Consider the following 20,557-nt stretch of genomic DNA (forward strand, 5'->3'; position numbering starts at 1 on the left):
ATCTCAAGATTGTTATCCCAGCATCCCATAGGGATAAAATAACATTAAAATCCTAGAATAATTGATATCGGAAATAATTATACCGCTATTTTATCCCAACCAAATATGTGATAAACTCATCTCAAGTTTATTTTGAAATTAATTATCTATTATCCCTCGTACCAAACGAGCCCTAGGACTTTTAGCAAGGGTAGAAGTGTCTTTACATCATTCGTGGGGGTGGTGTATGAATCAAGCTTGAAAATGACACGCTATTTATACCTTAGATTACAAGTAGTATTAAAAGCCATATCGTAATCTAATCGTTTTCTTGAAAATATATTTAAATAACGTAAGTAAAAGTTAAAAACTCAGAAAGCCTTTTTGTAGTTTGTTAAATTTCGTACACTACTTTCTACTTGGGATTCGTCCCATTTTTCAATTCTCATATCATTTCTCCTCAGACTTTTTCTCTTCAAAAAAAGGCAAATATCAGCAACTGTTTGTTTCTTTAGTTCTTTTTCAACTTCCCTTTGAGTTCTCTTTGTAAGGTACTCATTTTTTATGGTTTATTGTTTATTTTTCTTGAAATATAATGCATTTTTTTAAGGTTATAGTTTCATAGAGTTTAAAGCTTGATTCTTTTTTGTTTTCTTGAAAATGGGTTTTTTTTTTTTGGTTAATTATTTATGGTTTGGTGTTTGTTGTGAAAACTTGAAGTCAACAAGTTTACAGCTCTGTGGAGAATGAATGATAGAAAAGATTGGTTAATCAGAAATATTTGCCAAAATTTTGTATGAATGTGTTTTATTTTTTCTGTGTAAAGAGATTGAATTTGATTTTATATTTTGCTATCATAAAGATATGATCTCTTTTTGTCAGTAAATTATAAAAAAGACAAATTTGGCACGTGGAGGAGATTTAAGGGTGAGACCTAGTGGTCAATGAGGTGGATTGTGAACCATCAGGTCTCGGGTTTAAATCTCGCAAAATCACTAGGTGATTTCTTCCCATCTGTGCAATCCTTGGTAGATAGAGTTACCTGATATATGTGCTGGTGCGAGGTAGCGGTATCTCGTGGAATTAGTCGAGGTGCGCACAAACCGGTCAGACACCACAACTATCACAAAAGTAAAAAAAGGTCATGAAATGTAAAATGAGATGATTAATAGTTGTGGATTTCTGAAGCAAATAGTTGTAATGTTAATAGGTAATCATGTAAATACAATTTAATAGGTAATTGTATATTAACTAGTACTTTAATGTTAATAGGTAATCATGGAAATACAATTTTCTGGAGTGAATGGTGTTGTAAAATGCTTATTCTTCTTGATTTCTTGATTGAATTCATTATGTTTCGACCTTACTCGATTCTTGGTGAAATATTCCTTTCATAGTCTTTCTTTTGGCACTTCATAGGACCTTCAGGGTTATTATATCTTGGATAACATCAATAGATTGTAAGAATCATCGGCATTTCAATATTCTTTCACTGCGACCTACTTCTTCTCGTGTGTGCTTGCGCTTGTGTACTGAGGAAGAACGAGATCACGAGGGGCGGGGGGATAGAGTGCTTTGTATACTGAGTTCAATGACCGATAATCGTTAGTTTTAATAGGAATCTGGCTCATTAATTTTACTTGAAGTTTAAATAGGAGATAAAGTTCAACTAACATCAGAAGGCAAGCATGCAGTTCATGTTACTTGAGATTATGAACAATTATTGCAAACAGATGATATCAGAGAGTTCTATATTTGTTGTCTTAACATTGGTAAAAAATACTGAATCGTAACAGTGCTTATCCTGAAAAAAAAGAGAAGAAAAATAAAAAACAGATAATCACCCCTAGCTTTCTATTCTCATTTCAGGAGTAAGGAAGGGTTTTGAATAATGTTCTTCTTTCACTTGTATTAACGTGTGTAGATTGAGTTTTGCTATGAGTAAGTGTTAATTGTTCTGTATATCTATTTCCCAGGTCAAAGCAGGGGAAATTGTTTTAAAGTTGGATGTGTGCTTGAGCCTTTTTTGAAAATCTTGGCCCTTCCTATCCAGTTAAAACTCGAAACTTTCTGGAATTATGCATGTCTGGTCCTGGGGCCACTGTTGATGATATTGAAAGAACAGTAACTTTATCGGATAGGACGAAATCACTTGACGCCATTCATGATAATAACTACATTACAAAATTGACAAATGGTGAAGTTTGTCTTTCTTCTGAAACCACCAACTTCAGAGTTGGGGAGCTCTTATTACCAAATGGGGAATCCTACTCCGGGTCCCTGCTGGGAAACATACCCGAGGGTTCCGGAAAGTATATTTGGTCCGATGGTTGTCAGTATGAGGGTGAGTGGAGACACGGGATGAGGCATGGGCATGGGAAACTAGAATTTCCTTCCGGTGCTGTTTACGATGGTGAATTTTCAGGTGGTTATATGCACGGCGAGGGGACGTATATTGGACCTGATAAAGTGACCTATAGGGGACGCTGGCGGTTGAACCTTAAACATGGTTTAGGATATCAAATGTATCCAAATGGAGATATTTTTGAAGGATCATGGATTCAGGGAACACCAGAAGGACCGGGTAAGTATACATGGGCTAACGGGAATGTCTACTTTGGAAACATGAAAGGAGGGAAAATATCGGGGAAAGGAACTCTCACTTGGATTAATGGCGATTCGTATGAAGGGAGCTGGTTAAATGGTACAATGCATGGCGTTGGTGTGTATACATGGAGTGAAGGTAGTTGTTATATCGGTACATGGACACATAGTCTAAAGGATGGAAAAGGAACATTTTATCCTAGTGGTAGCAGGCTTACGGCTGGTCAAGAATTGTACCTTAATGCTTTGAGGAAACGAGGATTATTGCCGGATATGAGAAAACAAAATCAAGTCTCTCATATCCATCATGCTGCTTCAGTTGATATGGGAAATGTCAAATTAGTAAGTGGTAACCAAGGATCATATGATAAGCGTCCAGAGAGAAACCTGTTAAATTTCGAGCAGTCTCGGCCTACAAATGTTGCTCTCGAAAGGCGATGGAGTCTTGAAGTAGCCATTGAGAAAGTGATTGGACATGATTTAGATGGAGACATGGAAGACAATATGAGTGCTCCAATTTTGGAAAGAGAATACATGCAAGGTGTCCTAATCAGTGAGGTTGTCTTGAATGATCGGTTTTCACCACCATCCGGAAGAGCCAGAAGGAGGCAAAGGAAACTTGCAAGGGAATTGAAGAGACCAGGTGAAGCAATCATAAAAGGGCACAGGAGTTATGATTTAATGCTCAGCCTTCAACTTGGGATCAGGTGCACTACTTGTGATTGCTGACAACCTTATTGCTTGCGTTTGTTGTAATATGTTTTCCTTGTTCTCCACCCCCCTCCCCCCATCTTATTTACAGATTATCTCACTTATGCTGGTCTTTCTTGGGTCTAAATTTTTCTATTGGTTCCTTGAAACTACATATTGTGTTATTATTGTATAGATCTTCCATGCTATTTTGCTAGATTTAATGAATTTAGGAAGCTACTTTAGGTATGTGTTATTTTCTCTAGATAAAGAGAAAAGAAAGAAGTCTGGAGAAGGGGTTACATCAGCATCACATCTTTAGCTAATAATCACGTGTTTCTCGAGTATTTGCATGTGCATACAAAAGAATAGTGGAAATTTTTCCTATAAGTCTTACTTTTCTTTGTGTCACCATGCATAGATTGAGGACTATAGTGTCTCTGAATATCATAGGAAGTCAAAGGAAGTTACCATCTTCTAGACGTCATCTATTCATAGAACTTTGATTTGGAAGTATTTGCTCAAAGTTTTATAGTACCGTCCAATAGTTTTGTGTAAGTTAATGTGTTCAAAGGAAGAAATCATGAAACATCAATTGGATAATTTAGGTTCTTCTTGGGCTATTCAGATGGAAGTCTACAAAGTAGTCTCTAACTTTCAAAGGGCGGGGAAAGGTAATAACAAAAAAACTTGGCAAATACTCTGACGATTTTCCATCCCAACCATTCTTTTATATTTAGAGCTTCGGTGCTAACAACTACTAAATATTTCGTCGGGTTTGCAGAAGCACTACTTAGGCAGATAATTAATGACATAAATAAAGGGGAAGGGTTAGAGATAACTGAAAGGCAAATCTGAAGTTAGAAAATTCCTGAAGTGGAGTTAGTATCAAAGTTAGCATCTTACACAACCTACTCTGATATTTTCTTGAATTACTCCTGAAGTGGAAATAGCATTGGATGTGAGGAACTTGTGTGCAAATATAGCTCTTTTTTCCCATGAAACTAACTATCGAGATGGCTTTATTTGCTCCTTTTATCTTATATCAAATATATGACCAGTTGAAATGTGACCAGATACACAGTGGGAAAAATTACACCTATACAAAGACGAGAAATACGGGCTTCAGATTTTGGTCCACGTGCTAGCTTTTGGATGTATTTTCCTAAAGAAGGATCACAATTGACACCTACACATCAGTCCGAAGATTTCAAGTGGAAAGATTATTGCCCAATGGTCTTCAGGTTGGTGGTTTGGAATCTTTTCTCTGACAATGGTTGATAAACTCTAAGCAGCTCTTAATATTTATTGGTGTAAGCTTCATGCACATTGGGTTTTTCTTTTTTGTTGGCTAGATGTGGTTTCATTATGCATGTTCCTTTTGTGCTTTTTTTTCTTTAGATATGTTAATGGCATGTTCTTCTGCTGAACGGATATATTAGATCTCCCAACTGACTTTATAGTTTGTACATTGGATGTACATCTGTAAGTAGTGGCTTTATCTTCTTTGACCTCTCAGTTCTGACTCCCCTTTTCTATTCGTAAAGGAAAAACTCTAGTTTGTACATTGGTAATTGAGTTCTCATTGATGCTGATTATTCGGTGATGTGGCAAAAGGGAGAGTAGTGGCTTTGAATCTAGACTTTTCCCCTTAAGAGGAACACCTTCACCAACTGAGCTAATCCCTTGTGTCCTTTTCCTAGATGCTATTTCTTGGTGCTTTCTCACAGATTCACACTGATTTATTAGGGTTCTGGATTTGCTACACGCATATATAGCAACTGAAATGAGTTCCCTTGTTGTATTCTTTGGGGAAGCTGTATAACTAAGTCCTCGATATGGTTTTATTCCATTTATCATATGCCGACTTAGGTGCTTTGTTGTTAAAGTAGAGTAGCTTCTTTGTGTCCCTTCTGTAGATGCTTTTTCTTGTTAATGTTGATGTATTATTAGAAGTTCAAGCTAGCTTGTTAGACTTTTTGATTTCTACATACATATGTAGGAACTAATATGGGTTTATCTTCTTGTAGGAATCTGAGGGAGATGTTTAAGATTGATGCTGCTGATTATATGATGTCAATTTGTGGAAATGATGCACTTAGAGAGCTTTCTTCTCCTGGGAAAAGCGGCAGTGTGTTTTTCCTGTCTCAAGATGACCGTTTCATGATTAAGACATTACGTAAATCTGAAGTTAAGGTGTGTAATCTTGACTTAAACCTATCAGTTGATATACCTAAATCTGAAGTTACAGTTGTAAGGCTCATACTTGTGTAAACAGCTCCTTTTTTTTTTACGTCAACTAGATTTTGAAGAACCTGTTTAGATGTCTCTTTTAAAGCTTAGCCTGTAACTATTTCATTGGAGTTCCTTTTACATATAAAGTTGGGTGAAAAGAGAACCTCATGACCATTGATTTCACGTGTAGGTTTTGCTGCAGATGCTTCCGAATTATCATCGTCATGTCAAGACGCATGAGAATACTCTCATCACTAAATTTTTTGGACTTCATAGGATAAAACCTTCCAGTGGACAGAAGGTAATATACTTGTAAATATAATAATTATATCTTGCATATATAAAAGGATTGTACTGTATTGTGTCCATATACTTGTGTTAATATTGCATTAAACAATAAATTTTAAAAAGAAAACTTCTATTTTATTGTGGCTTACAAAAGCTGTTTGGATTCTAATTGCTCAACAATTCTTTCCAAAAAAAAAAGGGAAATCGATGTGGTAAAACCCTTGCCAAATTTTCCCTGCCTAGGAGTCAACAGTGGACCTTTCCCACTTTGCTCCATTGTGACTTGAACTCGCAACCACTTTTTGTAAGTGTTGCACTATTGTGACTGTAAAAACCTCGCTTGTCTTGCTCTACAATTCATAAGGGTTTAGAGATAAGTAGAGCTCCAAAGGTTATATTGAATGTTAATGTAGCTTCTTCTGTCCCAATAAAGGAGGCATTTCTTCTTCTTTCATCACCATTGAAAGCACTTTGTCCCACCTATCAGAAAGGCCCCCACCCATCTCTATGACTTCGGAGAGCTGCTAAATAATGAGGTTCGGCATCTGCTTCTAACTTGACCTGAGCGGTTATTGAAACGAAATTATTTCAATAAATTATTATGGTGAGTTTGGATTTATAAGTGTTTAAAAAGTAATAGTTTGGAATATGCAAAATTAAAGTAATAAGATGTCAAATCCAGTATGTGATAACATAAAATTGTATTCATTTGTTTTAATTTAAATTGTTTGAGGGGGAAACTTTTATTAAGAGGTCAAGTTGCACTAGAGGGTTTTGACCTAACGATCAATGAACCGCAGTAGAGGCAAAAAAATACTAGGTAATCTTTTCCCATCAGTTTAAGCCTAGCGAACATAATTATGGTATCTGTGCTGGTATAAGGTAGCAGGTATCCACTCTCTCTACGGTTTTTACTTGAACTTCTCAAGCTCGGGAGCATATGCAATTGTTAAAGCAAGGCGCTATTGTACCAGTGGTGCTTGATTCAAATCGTTTGTCTAAAGAGGGTGTAGCGATAACCAAAATGTGAATTAGTCACGGTATGCGCAAACCGATCCGAGCATTAGCTGTTACTAGAGGAAAAAAGGAAGAGATCAAGCTTTCTGGAATTAACCGTTAAGGAAAGAAGGGCAGGTTTATTAGTTGGAGGGAGGATCACGTAATGATAATAGTAAACATTTCAAGATGAACTGATAAGGGGCGTGGAGAAGAATTAATTTGTGGATTGGGAGTGATAAATCAGAATCTTGCTAAAAAATTCTCTTTGCATCCATGATGTTGTTTGAAGAAACTTTCACAGAAAATAAAGACTGTTTTATATACATAGGACTTATACTTTTGTAACATTGATTTTTGCAGTTCCGCTTTGTAGTAATGGGAAATATGTTTTGTACGGAGTTGAGAATCCACCGAAGATTTGATCTTAAAGGTTCTTCACTAGGGCGATCGGCAGACAAGGTTGAAATTGATGAGAACACAATACTTAAGGATCTAGATTTGAACTACTGCTTTTATCTAGAGCCTTCTTGGCGCGAAGCTTTATTAAGGTGAGTGACTTCTAACTTAATAGTCCTTATTTCTCTGATGTACGTACATTTTTTACTTTTCAGTTGCTGTTCTAACTTAATTATGTAGTAATATCCAGGGGTTACCAGTCACCATGTAACGCAGATAGCTTATAAAGCTTCTGTTCACAGTAGTGTATTTTCTTATGGCAGGACTTGTTATTTGTTTTATTTTTTAAATCTTTTGGATGGTTCTTAAAAAATGTGACCCTTAAGTTTGGTCTGCACTTTTAGCTTTAATCATTTTACTCAAAAATATCTTGTGTAATTAGTTTTCTTGTGATTCAACTTTGGCTGAACATGCTAAACTGACCAAAGTAATGATGAGCCAATTAGCATTTTGTCCTTCGCATTATTTTTTAGAAAATGGTAAATACTATTGATGTTAAAACCAGCACTAAGAAAGTGCTGTGGTTACATCCAAAGAGAGCAAAAGAAAAGGGAACCGTTAAGTAAATTTCTGATTACCTTTTAGTATAAAGAGCTTGCAGAGGAAGCATTTTCGGACTTACAATTTGACACCAGGATAGTAGATACTTTTCAAGTAGACCACCTGCTTCAGTATCTTTTCCGATTTGTGGACTGTAAATCTGGTCTTGAATAAAGTTTGCTCTATTTCATGGCAAATCTTAAATTCTTTTTTTTCCCTTACTTTTTCAATTTCGTCGTGACATACATGTGTGTTTGTTTGTACAGGCAGATCGAAATCGACAGTAAATTTTTGGAGGAACAGCACATTATGGATTACAGCCTCTTGTTAGGTGTTCATTATAGAGCACCTCAACACCTACAATCTCTCATCTCGTGCAGTGGACGCACCACAGTGGATGGATTAGAAATTGTTGCAGAGGAAGGTTTGTCTCTGAATATGAAAATTAATAATAATATGCACCTGAATTTACATGAACTACTTATTTAAGGCGTACCACTTGGACAAAACAAAAGTATGACCTGATAGCTTGTGGCTATTCTGTTTATCCGGTCCGTAATTTATACAAATCTCGTCATATATTTATTGGTGGAGTATTCTGTTTATTCACTAGCTGGAAACATGTACAACTATAATACCAACACACAGAAGGATATATTATTCCATTATGCTCGGCCTGAGGTTAAGTGCACTCTAAGGGGTCGTTTGGTTTGAAGACAAGTTATGATGGGATTAGTTATGTTGGGAGTAGTTATCCTGATATTATTTCTTATTTACTGTTTGGTATGTTGTATTAATTCTGGGATTGTCAATTTTACTGCTTTATCAGTTTATCTTGGGATACCTTATCCTGGGATTACTATTCCACCCTTTGGCAGACATAATGTTCTCATGGTACTATTTTTAATCCTGGGATAACTTATCACAGGATTAGTAACCAAACAAGGGATAAGGCGGTACCAAATTTTTATTCCAGGATTATTTTTTGCTTATACATCATACCAAACGACTCCTAAGTGACTAATAGGCATAGGGTTCACTCTCCTGATGTATTAATGATGACTTTGGACAGTTAAATCCCTAAAATGGGGAATAACTAGCCATTGTTGCTTCAAACTTGTACTGGTGGCACCTTATCATGCCCGATATTTGTGGAAAGAATGGATTCCTGAAGATTTATCGATTTTTTTTGCTTTATCACTGTTTCTATAAACTATTGTTTTGTTCTACTACTACAGAGTCTCTGGAGGATGAAATATCGCCCCAAGGCCTTGTTTTGGTCCCACGCGGAAGTGATGATAGCGTGGTTGTGGGTCCTCATGTCAGAGGCAGCCGATTACGAGCGTCATCAGCTACTGGCGATGCAGAAGTGGACCTCCTCCTCCCAGGGACAGCAAGGTAATTTTTCACCACGCTTGACGTTAGTATTTTCCTAATCCAAGTTGACGCGGAGTTGATCCTTTTCGTGTTTGGATTTTGGTAGTGACAATTGTACATTCCTAAAAAAAATTTCTTTGCCTTTCTAACAGACTCCAGATTCAGCTTGGCGTGAATATGCCAGCAAGGGCGGAATATATACCAAAGGAAGGTCAGACGCAGGTTTTTCACGAAGTATATGATGTTGTATTATACCTTGGGATAATTGACATATTGCAAGACTACAATATAAGTAAGAAGTTAGAACACGCATACAAATCGATTCAGTTTGATTCTGTGTCCATTTCTGCTGTGGATCCAACATTTTACTCGGAGCGGTTCTTAGAGTTCATTCGGAAGGTCTTTCCTACGCTTGCAGTGGCAACTTAGAAGAGTTTGAACAGTATATTTTTACCGCCATCCTTAGCTCTTAGCATGGAAATTCATCCGAACCTGAGAATGTTTGTAGCCTTTTCCCAGAGGGTGGCAGAGGATACAGCTATTGTTTTGTATTTATTGAGTGTGTACAATGCGGATCACAGCTCTTCTTGTTCATAGCAATGCATATCAGATTTTTCTTTACATGTCTTCATTTTTCTTAGTGTTGTATTATTTTAACAGCTTTCTAGCATCGAGTGATCAGCTGGCAGTTACAGCAGCTTTATATTTCCATGTTCAAGATATGTTCCAAGTATTAAGTACAAAAACTTGGTAGAAACGGTACATGATTGTATTTGTGGGTGAAGCCTAGAAGTCGGATCAAGGAGGAAAAAGAAAATAAGATACAAGATTGGATCACCCCCATCTCCATCGATAATTTTCAATTATTATTTATCGAAAACTCGTACTTAGGAGTTGATCTTTTTAATTCTTTGAATTGGGCTGGCGGATAGATATTCTCGTAAGACGAATCCAAGAAGAAATAGCGGCGACCACTGTCAAATATATTCTTCCAATAAATTATTTCAAAGTTCCAATAGCATGCTTGGGTACACGAATAAGCTCTAAGCTGAAATCTAGTTCCAAGGGGATGAAATATCTTATTGTTACTTTATGTGCTGTACTATTACTAACCTGTGCATTTGCTAAATCCACCCAATTCCCCCTTCATATATAATGACCTGATGCCAAGATTTAAAAAGTTCTGTAACAGATTGCTTTCTTTTGATGCAGCATACAAACAGCATTAAGGTACTACTTTGTAATAAAGCCGGTATTCTATTACATCTACCTCCAAAGACTTTCAGATGAATCAGCTAAAAGATAGAACAGTTTCGGTCAACATAGCATGATTTTTGTTAGGGCCTAACCAGCATCTGACCCTTAATACAACAACTGAGTTACAGACTTCGAAATTACCAAAAAAAATGAACTAAACTGCTAGGTAATATGGCCTCAGCTCATCAACCCATGTTGGGTGGTGGAGGTGGTGGGCGCATTCCTTGTCCTTGCATCTGTTGGCCTGGAAAACCTTGTGGAGGCATCATTGGAGGTCTCCCCATGTGTCCACCTGGAGTGAAATTAGCCATTGCGCCGCCACCAACTGGAGGAGGTGGTGGAGCAGGTAAGTTGCCTCCTGGTGGCATAGGTCTTGGTCCGTTGCCCATAGGGGGAGGGGGTGGAGGCATAGACCCAGGGGTAGATGGTGGCCCTCTGGGTGGATTCGGAGCTCCAGGGGGGAGACCATGTGGTGGTGGTGGGGGCGGCGGTGGAGCTTGGGGTGGTGGAGGTAGAGGCCTGGATGGGGCACCAGGTGCTGCTGTCCCATTTGCTGCAGGAGCAGGTGGTGGTTTGTTGGTCTCTGGCGGCTTAGTCTTGAAGTATAATTGCAACTGAAATAGATTCACCCAGAAAAGAGTTAAAGAGGTTTTACCATGAAGAAATTAGTAAATTTTGGAAAACCTGTTGAGTAGGTGCCTTACAAGTTTGTAATTCAGAAAGTGAGAAGGCTTACAGTGAACATTTTCGAGTCTGGATCCCAATGTGAAAAGAACTTGGGAGTTGATTTGTCAATCTCAGTGCTTGGAACCTGAATAATGCAAAGGAATCAGTTCCATGATCAAATAACCAACAATGGAAACAAGGTGGGAAAGACTATGTTCGGCTATGGGAAAAAGTTACCTTAAATGAAATGATCTCATATGGTTCAGCAGCGAACAGAAGAAACTGATATCTTTTGTCAAATGGTTGGATTTTCTGTCCAAAAGGAAAGAGATACAGAAGATTAATACCCAGTTAATCTTCAAAAGATAAAAAACTACTTATTCTTCCACATGTAAATCCAGAGAATAGGAAATTGAATAGTACTCTGTTAGAAACAGTAGAACCACTCAAGAAAAGGATATTTTGAGATACAAACCTGCTCAAAGGAGGACATGAATCGGTGCCTTGGCTTTGTATTGTCTTCAATCTCAGGATATTCAATCTGCACCATAGCCAAAGACATGAAACTATTAGCTTTTTGATAAAATTTAGTTTAAAAGTCATGAAACTATTAGCAAGTACAAACTTCTATAAAGTAAGAAAAAGGGGAAAACCACAGAAAATGGAAGGTAAATTTGGCCAGCAAAGACTCCTTTGGTACTTGACGAAATGCACATGTAATACTGTAAACGTGCATTTCTTGCAATCTGCAATTCTCTATTACAATATATACTTTGAGTATGTGACAAGAGATTGGTGCACTATAATAACCAAAAGAAAATAATTAAACAACCCACAATTAGTCTTAAGTATTACTACTCCCTCCTATTCATTTTGTGTCTTATTTTCCTTTTTAGTTTATTTAAAAAAGATAGCCTCTTTCTTCACCTAAGGGTGTGGCCTAATGGTCAATGAAGTGGATAATAACCATGAGGTTTCAATTCAAATCCCAGCGGAGGCAAAAACACTAGGTGATTTCTTCTCATCTGTCCAAGCCTTGGTGGACAGAGTTAACTGGTACTTGTTGCTAGTAGGATGTGGCAGATATCCCATGGAATTAGTCGAGGTGCGCGCAAGCTGGCCTGGACACCACATTTATTTAAAAAATGCCTCTTTCTATATTTAGTAATTTAAAATTCAACGTTCTCATTTTACCTTTAGTGACACTCCCTCATATGAATGACATATCATGTTTAAGACCACAAGATTCAAAGGATATTTTTGGTATGTTATTCAAAAGCTTCTTTTCATTCTTAAACTCCGTGACTGTCAACGGCTAGTCCAACTATTTAACCATATTCTAGCATTATGACATTTTTAGCTCAAAATCTGGATAAGTCCTGCTGCCTTATTTTACTGGTTCACCTTCATACAACAAATCGAGAAGCCATGCATTGCACCCAGAGTACAGGGCTTGGTCTCAATGTTGTTACTTGGTACACTAGCCTCCAAAGTTTTGAAAGACATGAGAGTTGCTTTTATTTTCTACTTTCTATTTTTTGGGCAAAGCAACATGCCAAAAATATGCAGCCCAGCTGTGTAACCCAGACGCATTTTGTAGATATCAGGTAGACACCTCCTTTCTCAAATACCCCCACAACTGCGGCCTGCAGATTGGTCTTTAACACAGATTCTTTTGAAAAGACAAACATCTTCCATTTGATTAATTTCTCTCGTTTCTCATACCCCAGCAATCAATATGGTAGCTTACAAGTTGGAAATCATCTAAACTCAGGAGCCAAGTTTGTTCTGACTGAGACTAGTACACGACTAGTCAAATCCATATCCTGACAATGTAAAGCTATCCCAATATACTCTCTCCATTTCAATATATGTGTTTTAGTTAGAATGAGCACGAAGTTTAAGATTGTAAGACTTCAATCTTGTGGTCTTAAATTAAAGGTGTGTATAACATCCCAAAACTTTACATATTGTGGTTTTTATATGCCATGTCATTTCTAAAAGGGAATGGTTAAGAGAAAAGTAGGAATGCTGGAATTAAGAATTTAAAATTATAGAAAGGTGACATTCTTTTTGAAACTGACTAAAAGAAAAATAAAACACGAAAATTGAGAAAAAGGCAGTATTAATTAGGTCAAATTGCTACAGCTACGGTAGGAACCATCTGATATCCATCTAACCATAAAAAGGTGTGTTCCAAAATACGAGCATGACAAGCAGATCAAATTTACATCGATAAAACGAAAACAAGAAAAGGCTTATCGATCCTAACAGGTATGTCCATTTCGTAGAACGTGACAGCAAAATAGGGGGCCTAAATTACTTTAGTCGAACAACCATATGCTTCAAAAGCAAAGAACATTTTGAGGAGCTCACTAGAATACATAATTTACCAAAACCTCTTAATCGGGCTGAACAAATCAATGTAGATTTTCGTAACTCGTCCTTTTTAAACATATCATACAACAGCCTAATAAACTGAATTAGTAAATCTTTAGTATACAATAATCTAAAACAATTGCAAAACTAATGTCATATTTCAACTTTTTTTGGATGTACTAAACCCTACCTCCCTCTCCCCAAAATCCCACTTTCCACGAGCCAAATGGTGGCTTTCCCACTTTGCTCCCTCAACAACTCGAACCCCCAAACTCATAGTTGAAGGAGGAGAGCTACTTCCGATAGGCTATCTCTCCCTTGTCTCATTTTGATCTTTCAAATGATAGTTCTGAAGTTCTTGATTTCCACAATGAAAAAGATTTGACTTCCGCCACATGTAAAAAATAATGTTATGCTATTCGAACGATTAGGAACTGCTGAATGAACAACCATTGACAGAAAACAATGCTCAGTAGCCTTAAATTGGCAGCAGACACATTGTTGAAAGTTAAAGAGACAAATGGAAAATCTAACCTGGAATAGAAGAGATCGTTGTTTCGTCTCTGGATCAAATTGCTTGGTCACCCGGTAGCCAGGCCTACCAATTTTAACTGCAGATCCAACCCCATAAAAAAATTAGCATATGACACTCAAGAATTAAGGAAAATGGATAATCAGCCACCAACAAAATAAAACAATTTCTCAACGTGAAAGATAGTCAAACTATGATAAATCATCATGACATTAATTCATTTGCACCCAGGTAAAAGGCCAAATAGTTATAGATGATTCATAAAGCCAACCCAACAGAATGACTGTCCCCCTTCTATAAGATCTATGTCTTACAAGAAATCACACTTCTTGATTATATCCACACACTAGTGACTAGTTACAATATTTAAAGAACCTAGGTCAAGTATCTTTTGCTAGTTGGTGGATTACTTTCTTATTTTTTTTAGGAAAACTGGATTAGCTTGCTTGCACTTTGCCTATTCTACTGTGTACAACTCTCTGTCTACCAAATCTCGGGCGGATGAGAAGATATCACCTAGTTTTTTTGCATTTGAACCTGGACTCCCATGGCAATCTATTTTCAACTTCATCCACCCTTGGGTGCTAGAGGATAAATTAATTGTAGGAATTAAATTTTCTAAAAGAACTTTCTCTAACCAAAATCTAATGGCACATAATTGTGACTAGCTTTTTACAATGATGGTGTCAGGCGAAATTACACTCAAACTCCATAGTTGTACCACCAGTAGAAGTAACTGTTAACTACGCCCATCAAGGCTTAGGTAAATGGGAATAAACTTTTTGCCTTTACTGGAATCAACTCTAGTCTCCCATTTGTTCGATCCCGCTTCATTAAATGCAATGCCACACCCTTAGGTGTGGTCACAGGTAGAACCAGGAATTGAAGCTTATTGGTTCGAGCTTCTATTCCTGGGAGCAGTACATAATCGTGGCTAAGGGTAAATAAAGAAGTATAATGTTAAACCCTAAATCATATTCCAAACTCAACAAATAATAACAATAACACTAACATCTCTTACATATCACCAGAATTAAGTCCCAAATTCAAATAACAAAACTCATCTACTGATAAAAATTACTGTAAAATTGCTGTAAAACACGAAAAGAGCCGATTTTAATTGAATCATTACCGTTTCTTTTGAGAGCGACTTTGCGCTTATGAGGCTGAGGTTGAGCGGGAGCATCCTTAGCTTCACGAGCAGCTCTTTTAGCTAAATTAGTCTGATGCCGTTTCCCTTGTGTGTGCGCCAAGTAATTCCCTTCGTTGTTGTGCAACGTTAAGCAAAGCTTACATTCATAGCTTCCCAGATGGTTTCGCATAAAGTAAGGATCTTTTGCAAGGTCAATGGTTTCTAAGGCCAGCCGTCGCAGCCGTTCACGGCGGTCGATGGCTTCGTTCTGGGCGGAGGCGGCGCCGCCGCTTCCCGGCTTGGAACCCCATTCTCTGTCCATTTCTTCTTCGTCACAAAATCCGACTCGAAGAGCTACAGATGCAAGTAAAATTGATGTTGTAAAGAGCGCGGTTGGTTCAGATGGATCGGGTCCATGTTTCAGTACGTTTCAGTTAGACAACCAGGCCCATGGTATCTTTACATAAATAGCCGATTAGATTCACTGTTTACTTTTTCTATTTGATATACTCTATATATATATACTATTTTTGATTAGTACAATTGATCTATGAAATACTAATTTTTTGTGTGTATTATTTAAACTAAATTATATATTTGTTACCTATTTTTGATTAATACAATTGTGTGATCAGCTATTTAGGTAAATTCTTCTTTTCTTCCTTTAAGCCTATATCAAATAGGTTTGAACTTCAATATTTACAAATAATGAGTTAGCTATGAAATACTATTTTCTTCACTCATCATTTTCAAAAAATTTACAAAAAGAAATTAGTCCATGTTAAAAAATAACTTCAATTTCTACAAACTATATTCCAACTTTCAAATATATATTTTTCAATTTCAACTTAGATATTATTCAAATGCCTACTTAAGTTGAAAACCTTTCCCTTTCTCGATTTTTTGCTCTATTTGGTTTAATTATCTGACACTTTTTTCATTTTAAAGCATTATAAAATTTTTTGGCACCATTTCAATTTTGATATTGTTTTCGAGTATCTTCACCAAAATGTCTTTCTAGAGGTCACTTTTTAAATTATGTTCCTGTTGGCTTAGTTAGCTAAATTTTACATTTAATATATATATATATATATATATATATATATATATATATATATATATATTATTTTTATTTATTTTTTGCAGACAAGTTTAGTCCATTGGGTTAATAGAAGACATAGTTTAAATAGTGGTCACAAGAAAAGGCTATTTCTGCAAATGTCCCGGCTAATTGGACATAGGACTTGGTCCCCAGACTTTATAAGGCAAAAATTATAAGAGTTCTAAAGTTAACAGAATGATGTATCAGTTATAGCAGACATTTTATGTTGAATGGCCATATGCGGCAATCATCAATCTCACACACACACACACAAAATATATATATATATATATATATAATATCAGTTATAGCAGACATTTTATGTTGAATAGCCATATGCGTCAATCATCAATCTCACACACACACACACAAAATATATATATATATATATATTCATTACATATGTACGAGAAGATTTCATGCCATAAACTCATCTGATTATTGAGATCGTGGGCGGATTTATAGCCTAGGACACGTGAACCTATAATTTTTTTCATCAAACTAGATATTTTATGTACATATTATCTAGAATTTATCTAATATTATTTGCTAATATCCGTATTCTAAATAAGATAAATGGTGCATTTGACTAAGAGTGTGTTTGGTAGGAAGGAAAACATTTTCCGAAAAGTATTTTTTAATTTTCCCTTGTTTGGTTGGCGTAAATGTTTTGAAAAATATTTCCTTATCAACTCATTTTCCTCCAATTTTTTCCCGTCAAAAGGAGGGAAACATTTTCCAAAACTCTCTTTCAACCTTCTCCACCCTATTCCTCATGCTCACCAACCCCACCAACACATCCTCAACCACGCCACCCCAACCTCTACCCCTACCCCTACCACCGACCACACCCTACCCACCCCAACCTCGCCCACCACCCACTCTAAATAGAGCTATTATTAGGAATACTTTTTTTATTTTAACAAAATGAGTATATTCTTTTCATGATGTAATAAAAGTATTTTCTTTTTTTCAACAAAACGAGTACTTTCTTTTCATGATGTATAAAAAGTAGTTTCTTTCATTTTAACAAACTAAGATAGTGTTTGGATTGACTTTTAAGCTGGTCGGATAAGCTTTTAAGATCTTTTTAGCTTTTTTTAGTGTTTGGCAAAGTCAAAAAGTACTTAAAATAAGTTAAAAATTGCTTAAAACTAGCCAAAAGAAATATGCTAGGCAACCCCAACTTATTACTTTTTGGCTTAAAAGCTATTTTTGCTGAAAAATCACTTTTTTTAAGCCAATCCAAATGGGCTATAACTATTTTATTAGCCTTAAATAGAAAATGTATTTTTTTCCCAACAAAGCGAGTAATTTCTTTTTGTGACGTAGAAAAAGTATTTTCTTTCATTTCAACAAAAATAATACTTTCTTTTCATGATGCAGAAAAAATATTTTCTCATTTCAACAAACTGAGCCCTTTTTTTTATGATGTAGAAAAAATATTTTCTTTCGTTCAACAAAATGAGTAGTTTCTTTTTATGTTGTAGAAAAGATACTTTCTTTTTCAACAAAATAATGTATTTTTTTTAGTTATCGAGCTCAAGTTTTAACGTTTTTGTGCGAAAAAGTAAAGTAGCATAATAGTTATTTTGGGTTGGTGTGGTTTTTGAAAAGAATAACTAAATGTTTGAAGAAAATAGAGTTTGGGGGAGAGGGTGGGTGTGGGGGAGGGGGAGAATGTAGGAAATATGGAGATTTTGGAGAAGATGGGTTGAGGAGAGTAACATAAAATTATATTTTCCTAAAAATATTTTATACTCTCTAACCAAAAATTGAAAAATATTTTTCGCAAAAAGATTTTCACTCGCCAATTAAACAAGGGAAAATAAATGATAAAACCATTCATTTTTCAGGAAAATATTTTGTAGGAAAATATTTTTCATGGAAAATATTTTTCTTCCTACCAAATACACCCTGAATGCTAAGTTATTTACCTAAAGGAGCATGAATCAATTCCCACTTAATACTTTCTTTTTTCTCCTTTCTTTAATGGTGCACTTAGAGGCGGAGTCAGGATTACGAGTTTATGGGTTCGGGATTCTAATCGTTTTAAACTACTGGGTTCTAAATTAATAATTTATATATATATTCAATGAATTTTGTATGACAAATACCTGGTTCGAACTAAAGCTACTGAATTCAGCCGAACGCCGTTCGAAACACTCTAGCTCCGCCCCTGGGTGCACTCATGTTATAAAAATACCAGCTCCTCCTCTAATTGAGATTTACACTATTGATGGGGATCTTAACCAATTTTTTTTTTTTGGGAGATATAAGAATGAAAACGAACCATGAAAGCTGATCAAATAGAAAATATGAAGACTTGCATGAATCTCAACTTTGAAAATAAGTATACTCAGACGTAGATTTGTTTTCGGACTTGAGAAACAACCACGAATTAATAGAATAATTGTCGACCCAAATTTTTCAACCTATAGTTACCATCTTTGTTAATTAGTCAATATATAATTATACAAAAGAATGAAAAAGGAAAATAGGGTTACACAAGAAAAAGTAGCTAGAAAATATTGTTTAGCCTAGAAAACGAATAACAGTTAAATTTGTAAGTGGTTTTAAGGATATGCGGATTAATTTCAATACAAACTATAAATTGTGTTAGATTAAACAGATAAGGGATTGAATAAATTGTCAGACCGCTTAAGGGGGGTTGTTCCGGACTCAATAACAGCCTTCATGAAGTGTTTGCCCTCGATTCCTGATTCACAGTAACGAAGCACTGATGAACAAAAGCGAGAACCCGGTCGACGAGGAGTACGAGCCATTGAAAACCTATTTTCCCGATGAAGAAATAATGCATATCGATGAGATGGAGCAAATTGAAAAACCTGGCTGGAAACTTTTCTTTGATGGGGCCGCTAACATGAAAGGAGTCGGGATAGGAGCTGTAATTATTTCTGAAACAGGGCATCACTATCCTGTTACGGCTCAACTTCGATTTTATTGCACCAATAATATGGCTGAATATGAAGCTTGTATTTTGGGGTTAAGGCTAGCCGCAGACATGGGTATCCGGGAAATCTTAGTCATGGGAGATTCGGATCTTCTGGTACATCAAATTCAAGGAGAATGGGAAACCCGAGACTTGAAGCTCATACCATACCGACAATGTCTACATGATCTTTGTCAGCGGTTTCAATCAGTGGAGTTCCGGCATATTCCAAGGATCCATAATGAGGTTGTCGATGCATTGGCTACCCTGGCATCAATGTTGCACCATCCGGACAAAGCTTATGTGGATCCACTGCATATTCAAGTCCACGATCAGCACGCTTAATGCAATATGGTTGAGGAGGAATTTGACGGTGAACCATGGTTCCACGACATCAAGAAGTATATCAGAATGGGGATATATCCAGCACAAGCCACAAGGGATCAAAAGAGAACCATTAGGCGATTGGCGAATGGATTCTTCTTAAGCGGAGGAGTTTTGTATAAAAGAACACCAGACCTTGGATTGTTAAGATGCATAGATGCCAGACAAGCTACGGCTGTCATGTCTGAAGTACATGCGGGAGTTTGCGGACCCCACATGAGTGGATATGTGTTGGCAAAGAAAATTCTCCGAGCCGGTTACTATTGGCTTACCATGGAGCGAGATTGTATCAGTTTTGTGCGCAAGTGTCATCAATGCCAGATACACGGGGATTTGATTCATTCTCCACCATCTGAGTTGCATACAATGTCGGCACCATGGCCCTTCATCGCCTGGGGCATGGATATGATTGGACCAATTGAGCCGGCAACATCCAATGGGCACAGGTTCATTCTGGTAGCCATTGATTATTTTACCAAATGGGTTGAGGCCAAAACATTCAAATCAGTGACTAAGAAAGCTGTGGTCGATTTTGTTCACTCAAATATCATATGTCGATTCGGAATCCCAAAGGTGATCATCACAGATAACGGTGCTAATCTTAACAGTAACTTAATGAGGGAGGTATGTCAACAGTTTAAGATTATACATCGCAACTCTACCCCATATCGGCCCAAGGCGGCGAATGGAGCAGTCGAGGCAGCCAACAAAAACATAAAGAAGATACTTCGGAAAATGGTAGAAGGTTCAAGGCAATGGCACGAAAAATTACCATTTGCGTTATTAGGATATCGCGCTACTGTTCGCACTTCAGTAGGAGCAACTCCTTATTTGTTGGTATATGGCACTGAGGCAGTAATTCCTGCAGAGGTTGAAATTCCTTCCCTTCGGATCATCGCCGAAGTTAAGATTGATGATGATGAATGGGTCAAAACCCATCTGGAACAGTTAAACTTGATTAATGAAAAACGATTGGCAGCAGTA

General features: G+C 36.7%; 2 protein-coding genes across 4 annotated transcripts; one reads left to right on the plus strand and one right to left on the minus strand.

Annotated features, from left to right (window-relative positions):
• The first annotated feature begins 288 nt into the window (after positions 1 to 288).
• On the plus strand, positions 289 to 9,789 carry LOC107822420 (phosphatidylinositol 4-phosphate 5-kinase 9). 3 transcript variants are annotated; one of them, XM_075222572.1, is made up of 9 exons: positions 289 to 1,085; positions 1,956 to 3,290; positions 4,350 to 4,517; positions 5,304 to 5,469; positions 5,699 to 5,809; positions 7,156 to 7,343; positions 8,058 to 8,215; positions 9,030 to 9,189; positions 9,321 to 9,789. In XM_075222572.1, exons 2-9 carry the CDS (start codon positions 2,062 to 2,064, stop codon positions 9,595 to 9,597), a joined length of 2,457 nt encoding a protein of 818 aa, XP_075078673.1. In that variant the 5' UTR covers positions 289 to 1,085; positions 1,956 to 2,061; the 3' UTR covers positions 9,598 to 9,789. The 3 variants fall into 3 exon arrangements, with proteins under 3 accessions (XP_075078673.1, XP_016504447.2, XP_016504448.2); XM_016648961.2 differs by having other exon boundaries at positions 313 to 530; XM_016648962.2 differs by having other exon boundaries at positions 401 to 1,071.
• Positions 9,790 to 10,343: 554 nt separating this feature from the next.
• Positions 10,344 to 15,499, minus strand: LOC107822419 (uncharacterized). The gene is made up of 6 exons (XM_075222573.1): positions 15,135 to 15,499; positions 14,005 to 14,081; positions 11,567 to 11,632; positions 11,329 to 11,403; positions 11,162 to 11,236; positions 10,344 to 11,039 (listed from the first exon to the last, which is right to left on the minus strand). Exons 1-6 carry the CDS (start codon positions 15,454 to 15,456, stop codon positions 10,611 to 10,613), a joined length of 1,044 nt encoding a protein of 347 aa, XP_075078674.1. The 5' UTR covers positions 15,457 to 15,499; the 3' UTR covers positions 10,344 to 10,610.
• Between the last annotated feature and the right edge of the window lie 5,058 nt (positions 15,500 to 20,557).

Source organism: Nicotiana tabacum, chromosome 10 (assembly GCF_000715075.1).
Source record: "Nicotiana tabacum cultivar K326 chromosome 10, ASM71507v2, whole genome shotgun sequence".
NCBI classification, from domain to species: domain Eukaryota; kingdom Viridiplantae; phylum Streptophyta; class Magnoliopsida; order Solanales; family Solanaceae; genus Nicotiana; species Nicotiana tabacum.